Genomic DNA, 25,751 nt, shown 5'->3' with positions numbered 1-25,751 from the left:
ACTTTCAGCAACATTATCAAATATATATCAGTGATTTTGATTTTTCTTATTCTGTACATGTTTTATTACCTATTGGTTATTCTTGAATTCACAAACTATATCACTATTATTCATGCCTGTTGTTAACTAGCAAGTTGAGTTTTTGGGAGATCACACTGGCAGTGTTCATGAGTAGTGCACTCTGGAATTGCTTGGGAATGACTGCTGGTGGGATTTAAGAATCTTATGTGATGCCTAATATTAAACTCAGATTGGTTGCATGGAAAGCAAGTGCCCTACTTGCTATATACTATTGCTCCTACATATATCCTAACATGATATATTTTTGTTGTTGTTATTGTAACTTTTTGAACTTGAAAAAGCGAATTAGCACTTTGTCATTACCATTGGTGGTCATTTTAGGATGCACAATCACAAACAGAAAGCAAGAAAATGCAAAGAAGAAAAAGACAATAAATATACAATAAAATAACATCTTTTTCTAGGATGAGAGATGAAACAGGAATACTGCATTATTTTATCTCAGTTAAGAACATGAATATCAACAGACTTGAATATTTGGAAACTGTCAGTAGTACATGACCAAAAAGGCAATAATTTGCAAGTGGAAACTGAATATTTGAAAAGATAAACCAAAGGGCTACATTAAATTAAGAAGTTTCTGTACTTCAAATAAAATAAGGATCAGTATAGAAAGACCACCCACGAAATGGGAAAAATTAGCCATCCAAGACTTATCTGATAGGGAGTTAATAACTAAGGTATATAAGGCAGTAGTAGAGCTTCACAAGAAAAAAATAGCCAATCCATTGATAAATGGAAAATGGTGAAAAGAACTGAACAGAGGAGAAATTTCCTCAAAGAATAAATACAGATGACTAAAATGTATGTAAAAAATGCTTTGTATCATTAATTAACAGAGAGATGCTAATTAAACAGGTAGTAAAACACCATCTCACAGCATAAAGACTGATACACATAAAAAACATCACAGCAGGTGCTGGCACAAGTGCAGAGAGAAAGGGACTCTCATTCATTGCTAGTGGGGATATTGACTGGACCAGCCTTTATGGAAATCAATATCAACATTCTGCCACAAGACTAAAAATTGAGCTCTCAATCAACCCAGTAATATCACTCCTAGAAATATAGGTAAGGGACCTAATAATAGAATACAAAAAGAACATCAGCATTCTTATGTTCATTACAGCACTATTCATAATAGCCAGTAGTTGGAAACAATCCAAATGCCCAAGAACAGGTGAGTGGGTAAAAACAAACCATGGTATAACTACACAATGGAATACTAAGCAAATAGTATAAATTATTATAAAAAGAGACAAAAACAAACAAAAAAGATTCTGCATGAATAGACATGCAGAGTATCATGATGAGTGAAAGGAATCAGAGGGGAAGTGATAGACATAGAATGACATCACTCATCTGCAGGATATAAAATAAGTATGAAAACAATACTCAAAGACAATAGAAATGATGTAGAGTGGAGTGCAGTTAGAACAGAGAAAGGACCACTATGACAATAATACTTAGAAATGATTCCTCTGGACATGAACTGGGAACTGAAAGCAAGTAAAGTGATATCCAGGATACCCCTGCAATAAGACTATTGCAAACCACAGTGCCTATAGTTGGGGGCAAAGATAGAGAAATGTCTGAGCAGTAAGGCCAGATAATGGGACCCCTTGTCTCTCTTAGTTATGCCTTTGCTGTACTCCCTCATGTTTGTGTCCTGAGAGCTAGGCCACGCAGATGGACCAGCACTGCACTCCACAGTTCCCAGCCCTGCCACAGGTCTAAGTCAGGGCGCAGCTAACTGCCTCAGCACCACCACATTTTTCTCCAGCATTCTCCCAAGAGGTTTGATTTATGATCTGTTGACAGCTCCAGGTGTTTAGCCCCTTAGCCAGGTGATGGAACTGCGGTCCATTTTAGGTCAGCCGCATGCAAGGCAAATGCCCTACCACTGCACTATCACTCTGGTCCCAAGACTCTACGAAAAAGCTTCTAGAACAATATATTTATATAGCAAAGTAGTAGACTACAAAACTATGTAAAAATCAATGGTTCTCTTATGCACAAATAATAATAGAGAAGAAGTGGACATTCAAAAATCAATCCCATTCACATTAGTGCCACACAAACTCAAATACCTTTGGGCCAACAACTAAAAAGGTGAAGTACAAATAGTACTTTATTAACTTGAGAAGCTTCTGTACCTCAAAGGAAATAGTGACTGGGATACAAAGGCCACCCCATATTGGGAGAAACTATTCACCCAATTCCTGTAAGATAAGTGAATAATATCTAATATATAAGGTACTGACTGAACTTAGCAAGAAAAAAAAAACCTAACCCCATCTAAAAGTGGTGAGTAGAAATGAATAGACACTTCCTCAAAAAAAGAAATACAAATGGCTTGAAGGCACATGAAATATGCTCCACATCACTAATAATCATGGAGATATCAATCAAAACAACAATTAGGTACCTCTCATGCCACTAAAATGACACACATTACAAAGAATAAGAACAATCATTGCTGGCAGAGATGTGGAAAGAAAGGAAATCTCATTCACTGCTGGTGGGAATGTCATCTAGTCCTGTCTTTATAGAAAAAAATACGGAGATTCCTCAAAAAACTAGAAATTGAGCTCCCATCTGATCCAGATATACCATTCCTGGGGATATACCCTAGAAACACAAAAATGCAATACAAAAAATGCCTTCTTCATACCTATATTCATTACAGAGCTATTTACAATAGCATGACACTGGAAACAACCCACATGCCTAACAACAAATGAGTGAGTGGCTAAAGAAATTGTGCTACATATACACAGTGGAATACCATGCAGTCATCAGAGAATAAAATGAAGTAATGATTTTCCTATACATGGACATGGAAACTATTATGCTGAGTAAAATAAGTCAAAGGGAGAAAAATAGAAAAAGAATAGTCTCACTCATTTGTGGGATTTTAGAAAAATAAAAGACAGTATTGTAATAATATCCAGAGACAATAAATATGAGGACTGGAAGGACTGGCCCATGATATGAAGCATATCACAAAGAGTAGTTAAATGCAGTAGACAAATAACTACACTAACAACTATCATGACAATGGTAGTAAATTAGAGAAATAGAATGCCTGTCTTGAATACAGGCAGGGGTTGGGGGAAGAGGGAGATCTGTCATTGTGGTAGAAATGTTGCGCTGGTGAAGGGGTGTTCTTATATTATGACTGAAGCCCAACTACAAACATGTTTGTAATCATGGTGTTTAAATAAAGATATTATTAAAAATATTATTCTTAATTTCTTAGTGAAAAATGTTTTGTTTAAAATAGTCCATTTTGTTTATTTTTTGTTTTTTATGAAATTAGATTAGTTTAAGTACTGCATACCTTATTCAGTGTATTTTATTTGATAAAATACAATATAAGGGTAATTTCATGTATTTATTTATTTTGATACATCATCTATTGATTTATTTAGAAAATTGCATCCTGCTTTGTCGTATTGATATTTGCCATTATAGAAAAAAATCAGATAGCATTTTCTTAAAATGAATAGTTTATTGATTGATGTAAAGGGTGATGGCTAACTTGTATTTTCTCGGCCATGAAACCCTCATAAATATCCATATTTGTATATATCTGCATATATATAATTACTTTATTTAACAAACTTGCTAATAGTTGAATTTCAGTCATAGAATGTACACCCCACACACACACACCAGTGAATATTTCTCAACACCAATGTCCCCGTTTTCCTTCCTTCCCACCTGTCTCTTTGTCAGGCATTTTTCTTCTCTCTCTCTTTTTTGCACCCTTTTCTCTGTGTGTATATCTAAATCTATATATATGTGTATATATATATATACACATACATATATATTTTATCTTCTTTTCAGACACTCTTGTTTGCACTATTGGTAAAGAAGGAATACCAGACATATCATTTTATTCTCATTAAGGACCCAGTTCTTGTTCAGAATGACCATTTTCATCTATCATTCTCAGAGTTCACTACCCTTCCTGAACTCACCACTCTTGTGGCAAGCTGCCTTCCATAGATTGCTCTTCCTGATCCTCATCTCTATTATCTCTGTATATTTTTACCATATGATCTTTTATTTTTGTTATATTCCACAAATGAATAAGATCATTCTATGTCTATCACTCTCACTCTGACTCATTTTACTCAGCAATAATACTCTCCATATCCATTCATGTATAGACAAATTTCATGACATAATTTTTTGGAACTATTATTAGTATTTGTGAACTACAGTTTATTTTAACCAGTAATCTGTTCTCAGGCACCTAGGTTGTTTATAGATTTTGAATATTGTGAAGAGTACTGCTCTGGTATAAGAATCCAGGGCTTTTCTGTATTGTGTTTGATTTCCTAGGGCATAATTGTAGGAGTGCTATTGCTGGAATATATAGAAGCTCAACTTTTTTTCTTCAATAAAGCTTTATTGCTAAAACTTTATTCAGTGATAAAGCTCTCCAAAAATTAATCAGCTTCTGGAAGCTCAACTTTTAATCTTTTGAGGAATATACATATTATTTTTCAAAAAAGGCTGGACAATCTATATAATCCCACTAGCAGTCAATGAGATTCCCTTTCTCTCTGCATCAACACCAGCTCTGGCAGTTCTTGTTTTTTGTGATATGTGCCAGTCTGTTTTTTTTTTTTTTTTGAGATGATATCACATTGTTTTTATTTGCATCTGGTGATGATTAGTTATGTGGAAAATTTTTTCACGTGCCTTTTGGCCATCTGTAAAATCTTCTTTAAAGAATGTTTGTTCCTTACTTCTACCCATTTTATATTTTTTATTAATACATTTTATTTTTACCAAAGTGGATTACAAATCATTCACAGTAGTATTTCAGGTACATAGTGACATTGAATCAGGGGCATTCCCACCAGCAATGTTGTCCTCCCTCCACCCCTGCTCCCAGTACGCATCCAATATTGCCTCTTCTTTGCCTAGGCTGCTAGTATAAATGGTCCCTCTGTGTCTAGCCTGTTGTAGATTGGGTCTTGATTCTGTTGTAGTTGGCTTTGGATTTGGTGTTCAAGTCTGATCATTTTTTATTTCTACTCAGTGTTCATACTTGGATATGAAGGGTGGACACCCTAATTTTTGCTTGTTTACTGCTACTCATTCTTGCACAATCTGGTTTCAATCATGTCAGTTAAATTCAAAGTAGCTCTTTTTAATCCACACTCCACCTATAGCCTTAAGCAACTCCCATTGTTTCTGGTCTACAGTCTTTTTTTCCTCTGGCTACACTTTTGCTTAGGTTCACTTGCCTCAATTCAATCCAAAATGGTGCCTTCTAGTTCAAGCACTTTCCACAAACTGAAGCTTCTTCTGCTGAAGCTGGCAAATGGTTTTATTTTTCTTCTGGACAATCTCTTGGCTGAGCTCACTACAGTCCTTCATTTTTAATTAATTTTTATATGGTATAAGACAGAGATTCAAATTAATTTCTTTGCATGCAGCTCTCCAGTTTTTCAAAATCATTTGTTTGAAGAGGTGTTTCTTTCTTCATTTAATGATCCTAGCTTGTCATTAACTCTTCATACTTAATTTATTTCTGAGCTCTCCACTCTATTTTATTGATTTGACAGAGTGCTTTTAGTTCAGTATTTGTTGTTTAATTTATTATTTGAAGTCAGTAAATGTGATTCCAACCCATATCCCTTTTTTTCTTAGCATTGCTTGGTCTATTTGCTTTATAGTTCCATATAAACTTTAAAAATATATATTTTCTTGAAGCATATTGATTAAAGTTTTTACAAGGATTCTATTTTGTCCATATACTGCCTTGTGTAGGATGATCATTTAGATAATGTAAATTTTTAATGCTTGAAAATGAGATATTTTTTATTTATTTTGTAATCTGTGATTTATAAAACTTTATTATGATTCTATATTTTACAACATTGCTGATGATGGTTTCTTGCATAAATTGTTTCAACATCATACACACAACTAGCATCCACTTTTTACTTAATCAAAATCCTTCCCTACTATATGCCTTTGGCCATTTCCTACTTCCTTATTATATAACAGTAAATTCACATATAAGAGATCTCAGTCTGTATCTACCTCTTTCCTTCAGACTCAATTCACTTGTCACTTATATCCTTGAGTCTCAGCCATGTCATGACAAATTGCAGTGTTGTCCTTTCCTGAAAGTACATAGTATTTAATTATATAAAATTAAGTATGTATCTATATATGTATATATAAATGAGAACTTTTATGCCGGTTTCTTTATTTTTTGTTCATAAATGTATTCAACAAATGATAGAAAAGATTAAGAAGGATATGGAAAGAAGTCAAACAAATGAATTACACATATATAAAAAATTTTCTGTTTAATTTGTATTTTATGATTTTAGAGTTATTAATTTGCAAATAATTATAAATAATTGTACTTTCAGTTTGTTTGATAGTTAATAATTATAAATAAGTATTTACTTTTATTTTTAGTCTTGAGGTTTATTTTGTTTGATTTTAGTGAAACTACTAAAATTTTTTCATTATTAGAGGGGGTTTGGGCCACACCTAGTGGTTAATGGGGACGACTTTGTACTGTATATTTCTAGTTTAGTTCATAGTAATCACTCTTGGCCATGCTGAGGTTTCATACACTGCTGAATATTTAATCAAGTCAATTAATAGACAAGTCAATCATATTAAATTATTTATTTTCTCTAAAGCTACCAGTAAAGTCTATGGATATAGATCGTCTCATATATGTACATACATGTACATATATGTGTGTATATATATGTGTGTATATATATCTTAATTTTAATAATAATATATTTAAGCACCATGGTTAAAAACATATTCCTAATTAGATTTCAGCCATAAAATGCACACCTCCTTTCACCAGTGCAACTTTTCCACCACCAATATCACCTATTCCTCCCCCAACATCAATCCCCTGCCTGTCTTTGTGACAAGCATTGTTATTTTTCTATGATTGCCATGGTAGTTGGTAATGTGGATATTTCTATAAATGCACTTACCATTCTGAGTGGTAAGCTTCATATTATGGACTGGTCCTTCTGACCCTCATCTTATTGTCTCTGGGTAATATTACTATACTGTCTTTTATTTCCCTTAAATACCACAGGTGAGTGAGACTATTCTATGTTTATCTCTCTTCTTATTTCTCTCAACATAATAGTCTCTATATCTATCCATGTATAGGAAAATTTTGTGACTTCATTTTTTCCTAACAGCTATGTAGTATTCCATTGTCATCAGCTGTCGAGCTTCTCTGTTGTTTTCAGATTCTAGCTATTGTAAATAGCGCTGCAATAAAAGCAGTTCTGAATGCAGAAAGCATTATTGTTTTGTGGTCCTAGGGTATATCACTAAGAGTGGTATTGCTGGATCATGGGAGCTCAAAATCCTTTTTTTTTGAGGAATTTATACATACTGTTTTAGAAAAACTGGACTAGATGGCATTCCCACCAGCAGTGAGTGAGAATTATTTTCTCCTCACACCCATGCATGTAGTGGATGTTCTTATTCTTTGTGATATGTACCAGTCTCTGTAGTGTAAAATGATACTGCTGTTGATTTTATTGGCATCCCCCTGATTTTTAGTGTCACAGAACATTTTTCAAGTGCCTTTTGGCCATCTGTATTTCTTTTTTAAGGTATCTATTCATTTCTTCTCGAATTTTCAATGGGGTTAGATATTTTTTCTTGTTAAATTCTATTAGTACCTTGTATAGCTTAGATATTAGCCCCTAATCTGATGGATATTGGGTGAATAGTTTATCCCATTTCTCGGGTGACTTATTTTCTCTAGTCACTGTTTCCTTTGAAATGCAGAAGCTTCTCTTTTTAATGTAGTCCCATTTGTTTATTTCTGCTTCCACTTGTTTGGACAGTGGTATTTCCTCCTTTAGTCTCAATCTCATGGAGTGTTTTACCTATGTGTTCTTCTATGTACCTTATGGTTACAGATCTGATATCAAGGTCTTTTAATACATTGGGATTTGAGCTTTGTAGACTTTTGTATTAGATGGAGGTCCAATTTCTCTTTTTTGTATGTGGCTGACCAGTTTCCCAAACACCACTTGTTGAAGAGGCTTTTCTTCCATTTTACCTTTCTTGCCCCTTTTCAAAAATTAATTTATGGTATGTCTAGGTGTAAATTTTCGAATATACAAGTCTATTCCATTGGTCTGAGAGTCTGTCTATATTCCAGTGCCATATAGTTTTAATGATTATGGCTTTGTAGTACAATTTAAAATTGGAAAAATTTATGCCTCCCACCCTAAGTGTTGTTTTAACAATTCTGGGTATCTATTGCTCCAAATGAATTTCAGGAGTGTCTAATCCACTTCTTTAAAGTATGCCATGTGTTTCCTGGAGCGACTGCATTAAATCTGTATAATGCTTTGGGGTATGTTTCTTCATTTCCTTCTGTTATCTTTTATTTTTAAGACATATTCTATAGGTTTTTTCTTATTTGTTTTGTATAGGTCCTTCACTTATTTAGTTAAGTTGACTCCAAGGTATTTAAATTTCTGTGGTGCTGTCATGAATTGTTGTTTTAATGTCTATTTCTTCTTTGTCATTATTTATTTACAAGAAAGTCACTGATTTTTATGTGTTATTTTGTAGACTGCCACATTGCTCTATGAATCTATTTTTTTCTATGAATTTTTGGTAGAGCTTTTAGGATTTTCTAATTATAGTATCATGTCAGCAAACAATGAATGCTTTCTTATTCCTTTCCTATCTGAGTGCCCTTGACATCTTTTTCTTTCCCAATTGCTATGGCAAGCACTGCCATTAGTACTGAGAGTAGTACTCAACTTAGTTGTTGTATAGGAGTGCGAGAGGGGAAAGGCTTTCAGTTTTTCTCCACTGAGTATAATATTTGCCTTGGTCTTGTGGCCTTAACTATATTAAGAAAAGTTACTTTCGGGGCCGGGTAGGTGGCGCTGGAGGTAAGGTGTCTGCCTTGCAAGCGCTAGCCAAGGAAGGACCGCGTTTCGATCCCCCGGCGTCCCATATGGTCCCCCCAAGCCAGGGGCGATTTCTGAGCACATAGCCAGGAGTAACCCCTGAGCGTCAAACGGGTGTGGCCCAAAAACCAAAAAAAAAAAAAAAAAGAAAAGTTACTTTCATTTTATCTTAATGAGACTTTTTTTTATCATGAATGTGAGTTGGATATTATCAAATGATTTATCTGAATTTATTGATATGATTATGCAGTTTTTCTTTTTTTCTTTTTGATGTGGTGTACTTATTGATTGAATTGCATATGTGGAACATCCTTGCATCTATGGAATAAATCCTATTTGGTCATGGTGTATGACTTTTTTGAAGAGGCATTGAATTCTATTTGCTAGGATTTTGTTGAGGATCTTTTTTTTTTTTTTTTGGTTTTTGGGCCACACCCGGTAACGCTCAGGGGTTACTCCTGGCTATGTGCTCAGAAGTTGCTCCTGGCTTGGGGGACCATATGGGACACCGGGGGATCGAACCGCGGTCTGTCCAAGGCTAGCGCAAGCAAGGCAGGCGCACCTTACCTTTAGCGCCACCGCCCGGCCCCTTTGTTGAGGATCTTTAACTATGTGTTCATAGGGATATTGTCCTCTAGTTGTCTTTTTTCTGACTTTTCTGTCTGCTTTTTGTATCAGGGTGATGTTAGCTTCATAAAAAGTATTTGGGAGTGTTTCTGATTCTTCAATTTTTCAGGAATAGCCAAAAATAGTATAGGCAGTCTCTTGGAAGATTTGACAGAATTTTTTTTTGTGAATCTATCTGGGCCTGGTTTTTGTTTTTGGATAGAATTTTGATTACCTTTATAATTCCCTCAATAGTGATGAATCTGTTCAAATATGCTAGCTATCTTGGTTTGACCTTGGAAGAGGTGAACTATAAGACTCCAAGAATATATCCATTTCTTTCAGATTCTCATGTTTTGTGTGATAGTCTGATTACCCTTTACATCTCTGTAGTATCTTTAGTTGTCTCCTTTTTATTTCTAATTTGGATTATTAAGTTTCTCTCTCTTCTTTTCATTCTGAGTTTTACTAGTGGTTTATCAATTTAATTTATCTTGCTTTCATGATAGTTCAGATTTTGGGGGGGGGGATTTCCCATTCATTGATTTCTGTTCTAAGCTTTATTATTTTCTATTTTTGGTTCATTTTCTTGATCACTTTTCAAATTTATAAGCTGTGTCATTAAGTTATTTATATGGGCCCTTTTATCCTTCCTTCCTTTCTTCCTTCCTTCTTTCCTTCTTTCCTTCCTTCCTTCCTTCTTTCCTTCCTTCCTTCCTTCCTTCCTTCCTTCCTTCCTTCCTTCCTTCCTTCCTTCCTTCCTTCCTTCCTTCCTTCCTTCCTTCCTTCCTTCCTTCCTTCCTTCCTTCCTTCCTTCTTTCTTTCTCTTTCTTTCTTTCTTTCTTTCTTTCTTTCTTTCTTTCTTTCTTTCTTTCTTTCTTTCTTTCTTTCTTTCTTTCTTTCTTTCTTTCTTTCTTTTTCTTTCTTTCTTTCTTTCTTTCTCTTTCCTTTCTTTCTTTCATGAATGGATGCAATGTTTAAATTTTTCTCTTAATATCATTTTAACTGTTTCCCTCAGATATTTTGTGTTTCACTCTCATTTTTTCTAAGAATCTTTTGATTTCCTTTTTGATTTTTCTTCTGACTCACTGGCTGTTCAGTAGTGAGCTTTTTAGTTTCCAAGTATTATAATTTTCCCTATGTGTCTGCTTGTTATTCACTTCTAATTTCAGTGCAATATAATCTGAGACAGTAGTACATACAATTTCTCTACTTTTTATTTTATGTAAATATGTTTTGTGGGCTTGCATGTGGTCTATTTTGTGGAATGACTCACTTCACGTACATTGATAAAAATCCAGTTTTCTGGAAATGGAGAGTCATATATGTATATGCGGTGTGTGTGTGTGTGTTTACCTACTAGGCTAACTTGTTCCATTGATTCTTTCAGTGCGAGTATATTTTTGTTAGGTGTCAGTCTGTTGACCTATCATGTGTATTTATGTATATATAATATATAATATATGCAATCTATATATATTTGCATCATTTTACATTCACTTAATTGTATAACTGCACTGAATCATATTTTCTCCATATGACTTATTGATTAGTCATCTTTCCTGTCTCTATTTTAAGTTTGATGATCCTTCATACTTATTGCAGCTACTGTTATCATTTGATTTATATTTACCCAGTTCAGTTTTTTCTTTAATTTTCCTATGTTTTGTTTTCAATTTTTGTTGTAGGGAATATTTTATTGTTGTAATTATTATTTTATATAATTATACTTTAAATAAATAATTAGATAATTAAATAGTTATTAATTATATAAAGGATTAGTAAAGAGAATTAGAGTGATTCTGCATCTTTTCATTTATTATTTTAAACTGATTTAACTTTTGATTCTTATCTTTGTTCCTTGTATTTGAATTTTATTCTAGTTACTTTCCTTAACCTAATAAAACTTTTACTACATTTATCTTTTTATAGTATCAATATAAAATAAAATTTATATATAATTTATATTTATTTAAATTTATATAACTTATATTAAATAAATATATGTTATTGGTCAGCTATATGGTAGTATGTATTTTTAAAAATTATCCTATAAAATACAGATAAAATATATATTATACTGTATTTCAGAATTATTTTTTACTAGTATGTGAAGATTATGTGTGTGTGTTTGAACAACTATATGATATCTCTTGCTTTCAGTCTAACAAAATTTCATTTGTATTTCTTAGTAGATTTCATTAGTAGATCTGTGGGGAACACAATATCTCAGTTTTTACTAATCTCTCAGTTTTAGCTTCACTCTTTAAAAATAGCTTAACTAGATATAAAAATCCTGTTTGAAACTAAATTATGGTGCTCAGGGATTACTTCTGTCTATGTGCTTGCGATCACTCCACAGAGTGCTTAGTTGATGCAAGGATAAATTTTGGACCAACTAAGTGCAAGGGAAGTGAATTTTCTCTTGTACTGTTTTTCTAGTCCCAACCACTCTTTTTCAGTATTATATCTTTCAAATTATTTATGGCTGTTATTGATTCTAATGAAAAGGCAGCAATTAGCACTAATGTATTTCCCTATTATGTGATGAGTCGTTTTTCTCTCTTTTGCTGTTCTAATTCTTTTAACTTTTTATTTAAAAAATTCATTTTAACCAGCATGATTTACAAAATTATTCATAGTTGGGTTTTAGACATAAAATATTTTAGGACCAATCCCAACAACAGTGCTAACTTGTACAGTGGTGGCAATAATGTTCTCAGAGTTAATCCTGTGCTATCACCATTCACCCCTACCTTCCTGTATAGCAGGGCTATTTTGGTTAATGAAGTTTGGGTCTCATGATTTCATTGTTGGATATTTCTGTCCTTTCTTATCACCAATATACCTGAGACCCATGAGTCTGTCTCCCATAATTTCATATGTCTTTCTCCTTCCCTACTTATTTTCTTTCTTTCTCCTTACTATATTCTGGGGCCTAGAGAGTTCTCATAATCCCCATTTAATCTATTGCATTTATTCATGTAGTTTTCTTAATACCACATAACTTTGTGCTTTTTTTTTTTACTATAAAAGGGTTATTTATTGTTGTATGTTTAAACTGCTTGAACTTTTTGAACTCTTTGAGCTTTTCAGTGAAGATTTCCCTTCAAACTTAAGAAGTTATTATTAAGGGCCGGAGAGATAGCTGAGGGCTAAAGTATTTGCCTTACAAGCGGCAGACAGGATTGAGGGTGGTTTGAATCCCAGCATCCCATATGGTCCCCATGCCTGCCAGCAGCGATTTCTGAGCACAGAGCCAGAATTTACCCCTGGCACCGCTGGATGTGGCAATAAATAAATAAATAAATAAGTAAATAAATAAAAGAAGTCATTGTTATTTCAAATACTTTTATTTCTATTTTTTCTCTTTACTCCTGATATATTATTTTATACTTATGTTATGTGCTGGAGTGAGATATTCCTCTGGTAGTTGGTTTAATTTTCATCATTATTTTAACTGCATACATGTTATTGTTACACATTCAGTTTAATTTATTCTTTTGATCGTTCTTTCAAAGTTATGTCAGCACCTTTCATACTTTTTTTGTTTTCATGCTTGTACTTTTTAATTATGGAATTTCTATTAGATTTTTAAATTATTTATATTTCTCCCTTGACATCCCATATTTTATAGTATTGTCAACATGCATTTCCTTACTTACTTAAGCACGACATCTTTGGTTCATGTTTTTAATTTAATTGCAAGTCCTTAAAGTCTTAGAGTTGTTTTGAAGTCTTTACCAATTCTGTCAGTTTAACTTATCCTGGCTCTTGTATGCATATGCATTTGTATAAGTGTGTGGTGAACTCTCCTAAATGTTTATGTGAGATTATATTTTGGCAATTATTGTTGCTAATCTGGATAGTTGAAATAAGCCATTATACCTGGATACAGATTACAGGGCTTCCTTATAGTATCGTTAAACTATTGTCCAAGCTTAGTCTTTTCAAGCTATGACTATTTCTCCTACTATTCTTATATACTAGTTTAGTTATGTACAAAGTCTTTGTCGGATGGCAGTAATTTTTTTAAAGAACTCTCTTTAGCTGTCTCTCTTACTTAACAACAATTTGCCTAACTCTCAGTATCAGCATACTTGGTTTTTAGACTCAATTAATTGCTGCTGCTGATTGTTTTATTGATTTTTGTCTAGACTTTGAGGTATATAAAAGGGTTTATATTTTTTGTGTGTGTCTGTGTGTTTCGTTTTGTTTGGGGCTGCACCCAGTGACACTTAGGGGTTACTCTTGACTGTGCACTCAGAAATTGCTTCTGGCTTGGGGAACCATTTGGGATGCCGGGGATCGGACACAGGTCTATCTTGGATCAGTTGTGTGCAAAGCAAACACCCTACCACAGCACTATCACACTGGACCCCAAAGGGTTTATACTTTGACCATTTACTTATTTAGGTTTTGGGGCCACAATCTGTGGTGCTCAGGGGTCACTCTTGGCTTTGTGATCAGAAATCGATCCTAGTAAATTTGGGGGATCATGTGGGATGCCGGGAATCAAACCCTGGTTCGTTCTGGGTTGGCCATGTGCAAGGCAAAGACCCTATTGCTGTGCAATCCCTCAGGTCCCAAGAATTTATATTTTAAGGAGCGTTTGAAATTTATTCTTTTTGTTTGTTTGTTTGTTTGTTTGTTTTGGGGTCATACCTGGCAGTGCTCACGGGTTACTCCTGGCTCTACGCTCAAAAATCGCTCCTGGCACGCTTGGGGGACCATATGGGATGCCGGGATTCGAACCACTGTCCTTCTGCTGCAAGGCTCTACACAGCTTTCTTTTTCCCTCACCTCAGAAGTTGGCCTTTGGCTATTTTGTCTTTGTAAAGAAATGACAGATTTTTATTAATTGTTTATCAAATCTCCATTGTTTTTGAACACAATTAGGTTAAAAATTTTCATGCTTTATTTTTAATAAAGTGAATTCCTTTGTTTAGATATTCCCTTTTTTATGGTATCTTATTTCCCTCTGTATGGATAAAATGATCTAAGCCATTACTCTATTGATATAGCTCTCAGAGTGAGAGCTCTGAGGACCAGGAGAAATGGTACAGGGGTTTAGGCACTTGCCATGTATGTTGCCACTCCTGTTTGACCCATGACATTCATATGACACCCCGAGCACTGCTAGGAGTGGCCAGTGAGAACAGAGCTAGAAGTCATTAGTACTGCTGCTTGTCATTCCCCAATTAATGTCTCTATGTAGCCAGACAACATTAGGAACCTCTAATCTTGTTGCTTATTTTTCTTGGTGTGAACTTTGATCCTGTAATAAAAACAAGTGTAATACAGGGTAAGCCAGTCAAAATACCAAAATCTATTATACTTGAAGAGCTCCATCCTATATGTGAAAGTGATGGAAAAAGACTATTGACTATCTTGACTACACTGACAAGAATTTAGATTTTAAGGAGATTTGATTACTGCCACTTCTGGTTTCCTTTAACTGGATACTGATGGGGTTAAAATAGCCCCATTTTTGTTACCAAACTCAATCAGAATGGGGCTTTTAGCAGGCTAATCTGGATATGGAGAATTGCGAGTTGTTACTAACATGCCATAGATGTTTGGCTGTTCTTAGAATAGAGTTTTTTTGAACATGTGTGTATTTCTAATTGTTATACATGTGCTATGATTTACAGTGTTACTAGTAATAAAGTTTAATGTTATTATGTTCTAATACTATATGGAATAAGAGTAATAGCATCCTTATTGCAACCAATATATTATATTTTTACTCAAAATAATTTTCAGAAAGTTTTAAATTAAAGTAATAAAATTTTATGAATATAAACATTCACATGTTATGGATATAATTAATTTTTTCAACTGTTAAAATAATAACATTTATTAATACTTTTTATGGATACATATTTTATAGTGTTTTAACTTCTTGTATTTATGTTGTAGGATTAAAACTTTCAAACTCTATATTCACCTAAGTGAAGATAGTGAAAACTGTTTTGATTTAAGTTATAAATATTATTTTTATAAAAAATTGCATCATATAGTTGACATAGTTAATCATAATACATTTGTTTCAAATAAGTTAAAGCAAAATTATTTAAAAATAGAAAGAAAAATAAAAGGAATAGAAGATAGACAATTTAAAAAGAGGAAAAAGAAAAAAAGAAAAAGACAGTAGCAAGCACATTTGTGAAATGTATTGGATCTTCAATTAAGTCATTAATACAGTGGCAGAAGGTTAGTAAGTGCTTGTTGTTGACTATCCATTTTGTTTACCTGGTGTGTTTCTTTTCTTTTTCTTTTCTTTTTTTTTTTTTTTTTGGATTTTGGGTCACACCCGGCAGCGCTCAGGGGTTACTTCCTGGCTTTCTGCTCAGAAATTGCTCCTGGCAGGCACAGGGGACCATATGGGATGCTGGGATTCGAACCATCATCCTTCTGCATGCAAGGCAAATGCCCTACCTCCATGCTCTCTCTCTGACCCTAATAATACTATGACTTTTAGGGGTGTGTACTCAGATGGAAAGCCTTCTGGGAGAAGAAAATACAGAGTCCCACACTTGGTTCAAAATGCTCTGGTGATTTCAGCCCCCTCAATCCCAACCACTCCCCCCGGAAAAAAAAAATCAACAACCCAGTAACCTGAAGTATGGTCAGATTAGTGATCCCGAAGGGAATCAAAGAGAGTCAGTGACAAGGCACTGCCATCAGAGAAACTGTGATTCTGTGTGAGAGAGGCAGCAGGCATGGCTTTAGCAGAGCAGTCGCTTGTCCCATTTTCTCCTCCTGAGATAGCCAGCTTTCTGCCACATCGGCCAGTGTACCCATCATCTTTCACAGCTTACTTTAGATCTTGTTCAATAAAAAAGTGAATCTATGGAGTTGACCCAGTTCAAACATGGAGACTGTGCATTTCCAAATACTCTTATATAAAGACAAAGAAAAGGAAAAGGTCTTTCAGAACTTGATTTCTGGTCTGACTCAGCCTTGATCAATTCTAGAAAATTCTTAATTTTGCAAATTGTTTTTTCTTAAATAGTCAGGATATTTGTAAAACAATATTTTCTCTTAGAAAGTAGATATTGAACTAACAAAAATTAAGTCAAGTTTACCTCATTGAAACCTGGCTGTTAAGGAAATTTTAGACTACAAATTTACTCGCACCTTGGGGTTAGTCTTAATTCCTTAAACCAGAAAGTTTAAATTATTAGTTAGAATCAATTTATCACCCTTTCTAGAGTATCATCAATTGTTTTGGTTAAAGCTAAAAGCTCCAATAAATACAATATGACCTGTACTTATAAATAGTCATTAATTTGGCATTTAGATTGCCAATAATACTCAATTAAATTCTAATACTTGGGAAGTTCTTTGTTAATTCTGTTAACTTTTGGGGCTGTTTCTATAACTGTCATTAACATAAATAGGTGATATTTGTAGTTGTATCACATGAGTCAAATGAACTCCTTTATGCACCAAGTGAAGCTTCTCATAATCATGTGCTACCGATCTTAAAGTGCCTAATTTATCAAGGTAGCAAAGTGCCTCTATTGTCCATATTCTTTATTTCTCATCTATAGCTAGTTCTTTACTATATTTTGTATTCCATATAAGTGTTTCATTTCCCTCATTTATTGATTCTAATCTGATATTGCAAATGAGAATAAATAGAGGAGTAGAATTCTAGCAATATGTAGTAAAAAAGGCCATCATAAAGATAATAAAATATTGGGAACAAATAACTTACCTTATCATAAATTTGGTTTGTAAATTGTTAGTGATTTTGGTTCCTTTTACGTCTTTCTATGGGCATTTTTTAATATAATAGCATTACTTTTTAATCAGAACTTCTATTGCTTATTTAATTGTTTAATTTCACATTATACAAATTTTCTCACCAAATATGCCCCAATTCTATTTTTTTCCCAGAAATTGTCTGATGGTCTTCCCATTGAGATATTTTATTTTAGAATAGTGGTCATTGTGTAGTGATTGTCTTTATTGCTGTGGTGCTTTTTGGATTTTTTGTTGGAACATTCTTTTTGTATTGTTGTTGTGTTTCTTTTCCTTTTTCCCTTTCTTCTCCCAAATTAATATTTATAGCCTCTAGAAGGACTCCACCCATTTTTTGCTTGCTTGATTTTTTACCCCATTTTTTTTTCTTTTCTTCAAACAGAACCACGTAACTTAAACCATCTTGTTCCGCCTCTAAAATCGAGGGAGAATTAATGGAGGGTACCAAGTCCAAACAGTTGTATGATCACTAAGCAGTAATAAAAACGATTGGACTTTAAAACCTACTACCCAAAGCCAACAACAACAGAATTGACACCCAATCTACAACAAGCTAGACACAGAGGGGACCACTTATATTAGCAGCCCAGGGGGTCAGGGGGGTGGATATGGGATGCATACTGGAAATGAGGGTGGTGGGAATTCCCCTGATTCAATATCAATATGTACCTAAAATATTACTGTGAAAGATTTGTAATCCACTTTGGTCAAAATAAAAAATTATTATTATCAATAAAAATAGATATACATTGGGTTCATTTTGAGACTTTTATAAAATAGAGTTAATATCCTTGACTTCAAAATGTTATTGTCTGATGTATGGAATAAATATAAATTAAAATAAATGTTTAAAAATAAATGTTCTGTTATAAAACACATGTGCAGAATACATAAAGGACTCTAATGCTGTTCTTCTGAATAAAGTAAAGAGCCTTACTTCAGAAATAATGACTAGACAGATACATAATGATAAATTCTAAATGGGTTAGATAAGGAGTGATAAGTAAAAATATTCCAGGACTGAAAAAGACTTAAAAATTAAAAACTACATTAATAATAAACTTAACTTATAATAATGACATTTTATACTCAAATTGGGAAACCATGAATTTAATTCAAGACTAGTTTCTTGAATATAATATTTCTCCATCATCTTCTCTAACTTCTTCAATACTTTGACCCCAGCTTTATTGGTAATTAAGAGTCGGGAACCAGAGAGATAGCAAAGCTGCAGGGCATTTGCCTTGCACTCAAGACAATCCATGACAAACGGTGGTTCAAATCCCAACATCCCATATGGTCCCCCATGCCTGCCAGGAGCAATTTCTAAGTGAAGAGCCAGAATTTCTGAGAGAAGAGCTCTACCCCTGAGTGCTGCCAGGTGTGACCCCCCCCAAAAAAAAGAGAAAGGAGTCAAATTCATTTAATGTATTTGTACATCCTTACAATGTGTTGAGTGAATACATAACGTAACACCTTTTCAGTTAATTACTTTCTCTGAAAATAAGTCCTGAGTATACTTTATATAATGATTTAGTCCTTGTGTCTGAACTTCCAGCCTCGGAAGTAGGAACGAAATCTAAAGTGAGGCTGCATATGATTCTTTCACTGGAAGTGGCCAAAATGTTGGGGTTAGTATAAGTGTCCTATAGAAAGGTCATACCTGACTGATAAAATCTGTATGAATTTCTGAATAATGTGAACATTTTAAAAGTCTAAAAACCTTATTAGGATAGTGTCAAAATGTATCAGAAGCCATTTCATTTTCTTGTGTCATATTAGCCCTTCTGTTCATATTTTGAGAAGCTGTGGTTCTATAGTAAGATTTTGCTCTGCTCAATAAAAGAAATCTTGTTAATCTCACTGATTTTTGTCTTAAATTTTCTTGTCTTAAAAAATAACCTTAGGATTTTTGTCTTTTGTCTCTGAAATATTTCTAAGATGACAGTTAAGGAAGTATTTCATATTATTAAGTGTGGGAACTGAGGAGAATATGAACTATGAGAGAGACAAAGGCAAAGAGAAACAGAGAAAGGAAAGAAAATTCACATTCTTAAAGTGGCACTAGGAGTCCAAAATTGAATGCCAATAAAAGGAAGGGACTCTATAATTAAATTTTATGCAAAAAGTAAGTAGAAGTAGGTGAGGCTCTTTAACACCAAGATTCAAGGTATCTCCCTACCCTCCTACTGCTGAAATGTAGACTGGCTTTATAGGTCATGGGAATATATGTCTGTACATATATGCACATAAACATGCATTCACATATCCACACTACCAACCAAAAAACTAGTAGCCCACCCTAGAAAAATTTCTAACTAGAGAATTAAGTACTAAATTCTTAAGAAGAAATGTATTTCTTTCTTAAGAAAAAATATATTTTCCTTCTTAAGGTATTAGTATTTCCAGCTGCCACTTAATTTTCAAGATAACACTGTCTTCAGTAGTATGGCACCTTTAAATGATGCAGAAACATTTGATTTTTGCTCTCATTCTGTTCCCAAGTTTTTTCTCTGTTCGACTTTGTACATTTTGGGGGTTGCCACAATTAAGAAAAAAGAATATTTGGGGCTAGCAATTTAAGGCTCATGCTATTCTATCCTGCTACAGAATAGATTATCTGAGAGTCAGATTTACCCTTACTTTCTAAGTAGGAAAAATGAGAACCTTTAGATTAATCTTTCTCTTAGCTTAAAATAGCTAATAGATGATCTGGCACACCATAACCAGGTCACTAACTCTGGTGAATGTTTTTTTTAAGTCATGATTAATTTTCATTAAGTCTTAAACAAAGGAATAAAAAAAATTAAGCTAGATTTTCTATTTTGCAGTTACTTAATAAATCATCTTTTCTAAAGAAGTGGAAAATTACACAGAATATTAGAAAAATTCAGCCAGCATGGTTAGCCTTGCTTTATAACATATATTCAAGTTAATTATTAACAGTATTCCATTCTTCAAGAAACCTTACCAAAAATTCTTAAGCATGTGCTGATATATCCATTTGGGGCTAAAATTGGTCAAAGCGGAGTTAAATGCCAAATGATATTTTTGCTAAATCATCAGGCTATCTGAACTTTTTTGTTTTACTTTCTTTAATGAGTATAATAGTTAGAATTAGAGTCAGCTGTCTTCATGGCGCCAGACATTATTTTCTGTCACCAAATTATGGCCTTTTTTTCTTCAGATAGCTCATATTTCACTTTAGCCCTATATTCCCTGTGTCTGAAATAGAAGTCATTTAAAAAAATATTGGTGAAAATAGTGAGTTTCACTGATGATGATTATGTAAAGCAAACATTTATACAATTAAAACTAAATATTTTAGTAAGAAAAATTTAAATACTATAGACTTAAAGCAGAATGAAAGGGGGAAAAGATCAATCATGACTTGACGTTCTCCCTAATGCTATTTTCTTTTCTCCCTCACAGGGAAATGATGCTGATATGGTGGATAAGAACAAGTGTTGCACATTGTGTAACATGTCTTTTACATCAGCTGTAGTGGCTGACTCACATTACCAAGGCAAAATCCATGCAAAAAGGTTAAAACTGTTGCTAGGAGAGAAAACCCCATTAAAGACCACAGGTATGTGTGTGATCAATAATCTTGGTGAGACACTGAAGTTCCAATGTGCTTCTACATCAGAGGCAGCTACGAGAATGGGATACTGAGTGTAAATAGTGTTCCAAATATAATGGGATGAGTAATTTGACCAACAGATGTTGCTATTGATTGTAACATCCCCTGTTAGTGCTCATCCTCTCAACATGGCTTATCCATATCAGTACTTTAGCAGTTTGTTTCTAATGAATGAGTATCCATGTATTTATGATGTTTATGAGAGGAGAAATTTGTTATTTCCATAAATATATTCCAAAGGATAAATGAAAAGCACTTAAACTATCTTTTTTACTCAGTTACTTTTCTAGTGTTTCTTTCAGCTCTGTGTTATATTTATTATATATTGTATGAGATCCTATGTCTATTTTATAATAAATATTGTTCTTCCCTAACTTGTCTCTTATCTTCAATTAACTTTAGGATAATGGAATGTGCTTTGCATGTAAAGAATAGATTACTTGTTTATGTCTTTCTCATGCATGATATCATCCTGTTTCTATTTTGGTGGGCATAGAGAAGAGGGAAACTACAGTCTTTCAAAACATTTATGTTTGTAACAGACAATTTAGTATTCTTCTGAAATGAAATTCTTAAGAGCCTTCCAATGGTTCTGTGATAAAATTATTCATTTTCAAAATAAAAAATAAAATAATTATAATATTCCACTTGATCTACTAAATAAACTTTCCAAAAAGTTGAGAAAATCATGAAGCTAACACATTTAATTAATGAAGATAGATGATTTAAACAAGATTTACATTATATGTGACAAGGAAACTGATAGACTACATTATAATTCCCAAGAGATGGAAGTATATTTCACAACGTCTACTCTTTCACCACTGTTCAACTTTAGCACCACATTTTGTCTTGCTGTCTAATGAATTATTCATAAAGTGTGGGTGTAATTATGTTTTAAATGGTATTTTGGAAATTGAAGAGAATCTAAAACAATACTTGACTTTTACCCTCACCAGTATTTTTCTTTTAAAAATGTCATTACTTAGAAAACAGCAAGGAATTTTTTTACTATAAAAATCTATTTAATTTAGAGAATGTTGGATTTCATTAAGGTAACTATGATATGCAGGCATAGGATGGATTTACTAATAAACACAAGAAACCTGGAGGCAGATGTATTGTTTGAGGAACACTCTGTGTCTTAATATATGATAGATAGCAAATCTCTTCAAACTCCTGCTCTTGCTCTTTAAAAGGTTGGAGTTTCACCTTGTAACCTATTCTCCATCAACAATCTTAAAATAGAACATCAAAAAACAGTAACTGAAAAATTGTACTTGTTTTCTGTGAATAAATAACTTAGAATTTGTTCTCTCTGCCTAAGCAATATAGCTGTTATATTTAATTTTGGAAGTAGTGATGGAAAAGGAGTTGTAGTTTATTTCAAATTAGTAGCAAACAGGAAAAATACTATTTTTAGAGAAAATATCATATTATGGCAAATAATATTTTATTATTCACAAATATTTGGTGAATGTTTTGTTAATTCAAATACATCTTAATGCTATCCTAGCACTACATTTTCGGAATTCAGATACCCTCAGATCTAATAAATACCCTGAATGTGATTTGTCATTTTCCATAAATATATTCCTAAGTAAAAATGAAAATCAAAAGCACTTAAACTATATTCTTTACTCAATTACTTTGTCTAGTTTCTTTTGACTCTGTTTTTACTGTATCAAAACTTAAGTTTATGGCTCAGAAGAAAGCTAAAAGGGGTAGGGAAAAGTACTTACCAACAACTTTTGGCCTAGGCTTGGAGAACCATATTCAAGTTTTCTTATACCAGCTCCCCTTCTCATCTTACATAGAATGTCCAAGTTACACATCACATTTCTGTAGCTTCTCTTTACCCATTCTCTTTGAAGCAATTTTTAGCATAAATATCTCAGAATGAGGCAGTGCCACACAAATTGGAGTGCATGGAAAGCTTAATTTGTTCCTTGGCCTCAGTTGGTATCAGATCCATGACTAACACAGTAGAGAAAGCAAACTTGAAGAAATTTATATTTGGTGCGTGTAGAATCAGGAGATAGACATTTATAGAAGCAACATAGGATAGAGGACCAAACATCATCATAAAGAATCTAAGTGCAAGAACACATGGAGACTCAAAAAGAATTATGCAAAGGACACTATTAGGTGGAAGCAGGGCCCTGGCTTCAATTTTGAGGATGTGGGGAAATCAAAGATTATTATAAGAAAAATAGTGCACCATCATTTAGATGGTAGTGTTGCTCTACAAACAAAGTATAAAGATTAAATTATAAATTCCTGTTCCTATTTGACTGTTATGAAAACAATACGGATATTCCTCTAAAATTATAAATTGTATTCCCATATGACTCATTAATACTGGGAATATATGTTCCTGGGAATATGTAACAGAATCTTCAAAACAGTGCAAGAAATGCATCTACACTTCTTTGTTCCATGAAGCACTATTCATAATCATAGGTAGAATCTGAGAACAACTCAAGTGCCCAAAGTAGGAAAGAAAAGAGTATGAAAGAAACCATGATACATCTACACAGTGGAATAATATGCAGCCTGAGGAAAACTCAAGTCATAAATTTGCTTCTACAAGAATAGAGATAGAGAGTATTATGCTGAGTGACGTGAGTCAGAAATAGGGACATAGAATGCACATATTCATTGTGGAATATTATAAAAACCAACATATTGCATGAAGAACACCCAAAGACCATTGAAATAAGTGCCAGTAAGATTGATCCATGGTAAGATATTTTCACAAAGGGTGATTCAGTTAGGATGGAGAAGGCAACCATTATGACAATCATAGTTGGAAACGATCACTCTGGACAAACTTTAGTGCTGAAATTAGGTAAAATGTTAATACATGATACCATTTCTGTAAGAGTATTGCAAACCACGGTGCCTCAATGGGAAAGATGATAAAAAATAAAAAGTGAGAGAATGAGAAAAGTGCAGAGCACATAGGGATTTAGGAGAATGTTAGGGGTTGAGAGGAAATTGGTGACATTGGTGGAGGGAAGTGTGCACTGATGAAGTGATGGATATTGGAGCATTATATGACTGAAACCCAATCATCCACATTTTAAATTTAACTATGAATTTAACAACGATTTATTAAAAATTATCTTTAGGTCTACCTAAGGATCAAGCAAAATTTTATTTACTGAAAGTACAGAAGGAGGACTAAAAGACTGAGAGGCAACAACAAAGAATATTCAGTTTTGACCTTCCTTCTGGAAGAACTCAAATACTTTGGCTGCCTGGAATAATAACAGGATTCCTGCCATTTTTTGTTTTGCCTGCAGCCAAGCCCAATAGTTGTTACTTAGTACTTCACCCTCTAAGTTATAATTGCACTTGCTCATTTTCGTACTGTTCTGCCTAATCAACCAGGTTGACTTGAAATTACTTTTGTAATGAAAACAAAAAAGAAAAAGAACATAAAAAACCAAACCAACTGAATCAAGATGCCAGCAAAAAGCAGTTTTCCCGCTCAGGTATGCTTCTTAAGCTGCCCTTCCACGAGTAACAGACACTGTAATTGTAGTGATTTCTGGATAGAAATAATTGAAGCACAACTCATTGCCTCTCTTAGCTACTCCATCTGATGAGGGTGAGCAATTGGTGAGGAAATGAGTACCTTTCCTCCTACTCACGATTCACTGTGATCAAGCATCCACAAGTATCCTCAAGATTTAGTTGTTAGAATTACCTTTTCCAGATGAGTACACATTTACTAGAATTTCTGAAATGCTAGGCAGAATTGTTAGGAAAAGAAAAATAACAATTCAGTTCATCTTGGTTAGTATTTCAGGATCGAGTTAATGTTCTCATAATTTATGCTATATATATATATATATATATATATATATATATATATATATATATATATATATATATATATATGAGAAGGATTCTAGCACTAAGACTTTCTCATTGAGTCAGCAGATCTCAATGTGGAGGTATTTCTCAGGTTGGAGAGTAGATTGTAGTTGCCTTAATCATATAATTTACTGCACTGTGAGAACATGTAGGGAAGATATAGAGGCAATGAAAAGGATAAATTCTGCAAGATTTTATGTTCATAAAATTCCTATTCCTGGAGGAAGATTCTTAAGCATGGATTATTTAGCATTGACAAGAGATCACCTAAAGGTAAAACTGTCATAGGAAAGAGATTAACAATGTACCTGCAGGTATGCTTCAATGAAGTTTATCTGAGTTCTTGATATCGGAAAGTTTAAAAGTCAGAATCTAGTAACAATACTTTATGGACTTTGTTAGACAGAGTTCTTAGTCTCTTATGAAGTTGCTTTATCTTGATCAGGGTTTCTAATCTCAGTAGCATTGAGTGTTTTAATTGATAATTCTTGGTCTGAGGATGAGGACTTTCCTATGCACTGTTAGATGTTTAGGAGCATGACTAACCAAACCCACTAAATTCCAAGAGAATGATACTCGTTGATACATTAATAAAAACTTTTAGATATTTCTAAAATTTGCTCCAGTTGAGAAAATTTATAGATTCAGCGTTGCCTAACAATGGTCTACAGACCTATATGGCTGTCTACCCACCTGCCTCAGGTTTATTGCTTTTAAATGATTAAAATGTCAAAATAATATGTTGTTATACCAGGAGGATATATACAATTTGTATTTAGATTTGGGGTCACAGTAAT

The 25,751-nt window shown here is 33.5% G+C and overlaps 1 protein-coding gene across 1 annotated transcript in view; it reads left to right on the top strand.

Annotated features, from left to right (window-relative positions):
- Positions 1–25,751, top strand: part of ZMAT4 (zinc finger matrin-type 4) — a 467,773-nt gene that overhangs the window by 267,434 nt on the left and 174,588 nt on the right. Inside the window, 1 exon segment of the mRNA XM_049771892.1 lies at positions 20,859–21,015. Within this exon segment, the coding sequence (XP_049627849.1) occupies positions 20,859–21,015 (157 nt within the window).

Source organism: Suncus etruscus, chromosome 4, assembly GCF_024139225.1.
Source record: "Suncus etruscus isolate mSunEtr1 chromosome 4, mSunEtr1.pri.cur, whole genome shotgun sequence".
Lineage (NCBI taxonomy): Eukaryota > Metazoa > Chordata > Mammalia > Eulipotyphla > Soricidae > Suncus > Suncus etruscus.
Note: the sequence above shows the minus strand (reverse complement) of the source record. Positions and strands in the feature narration are given on the sequence as shown.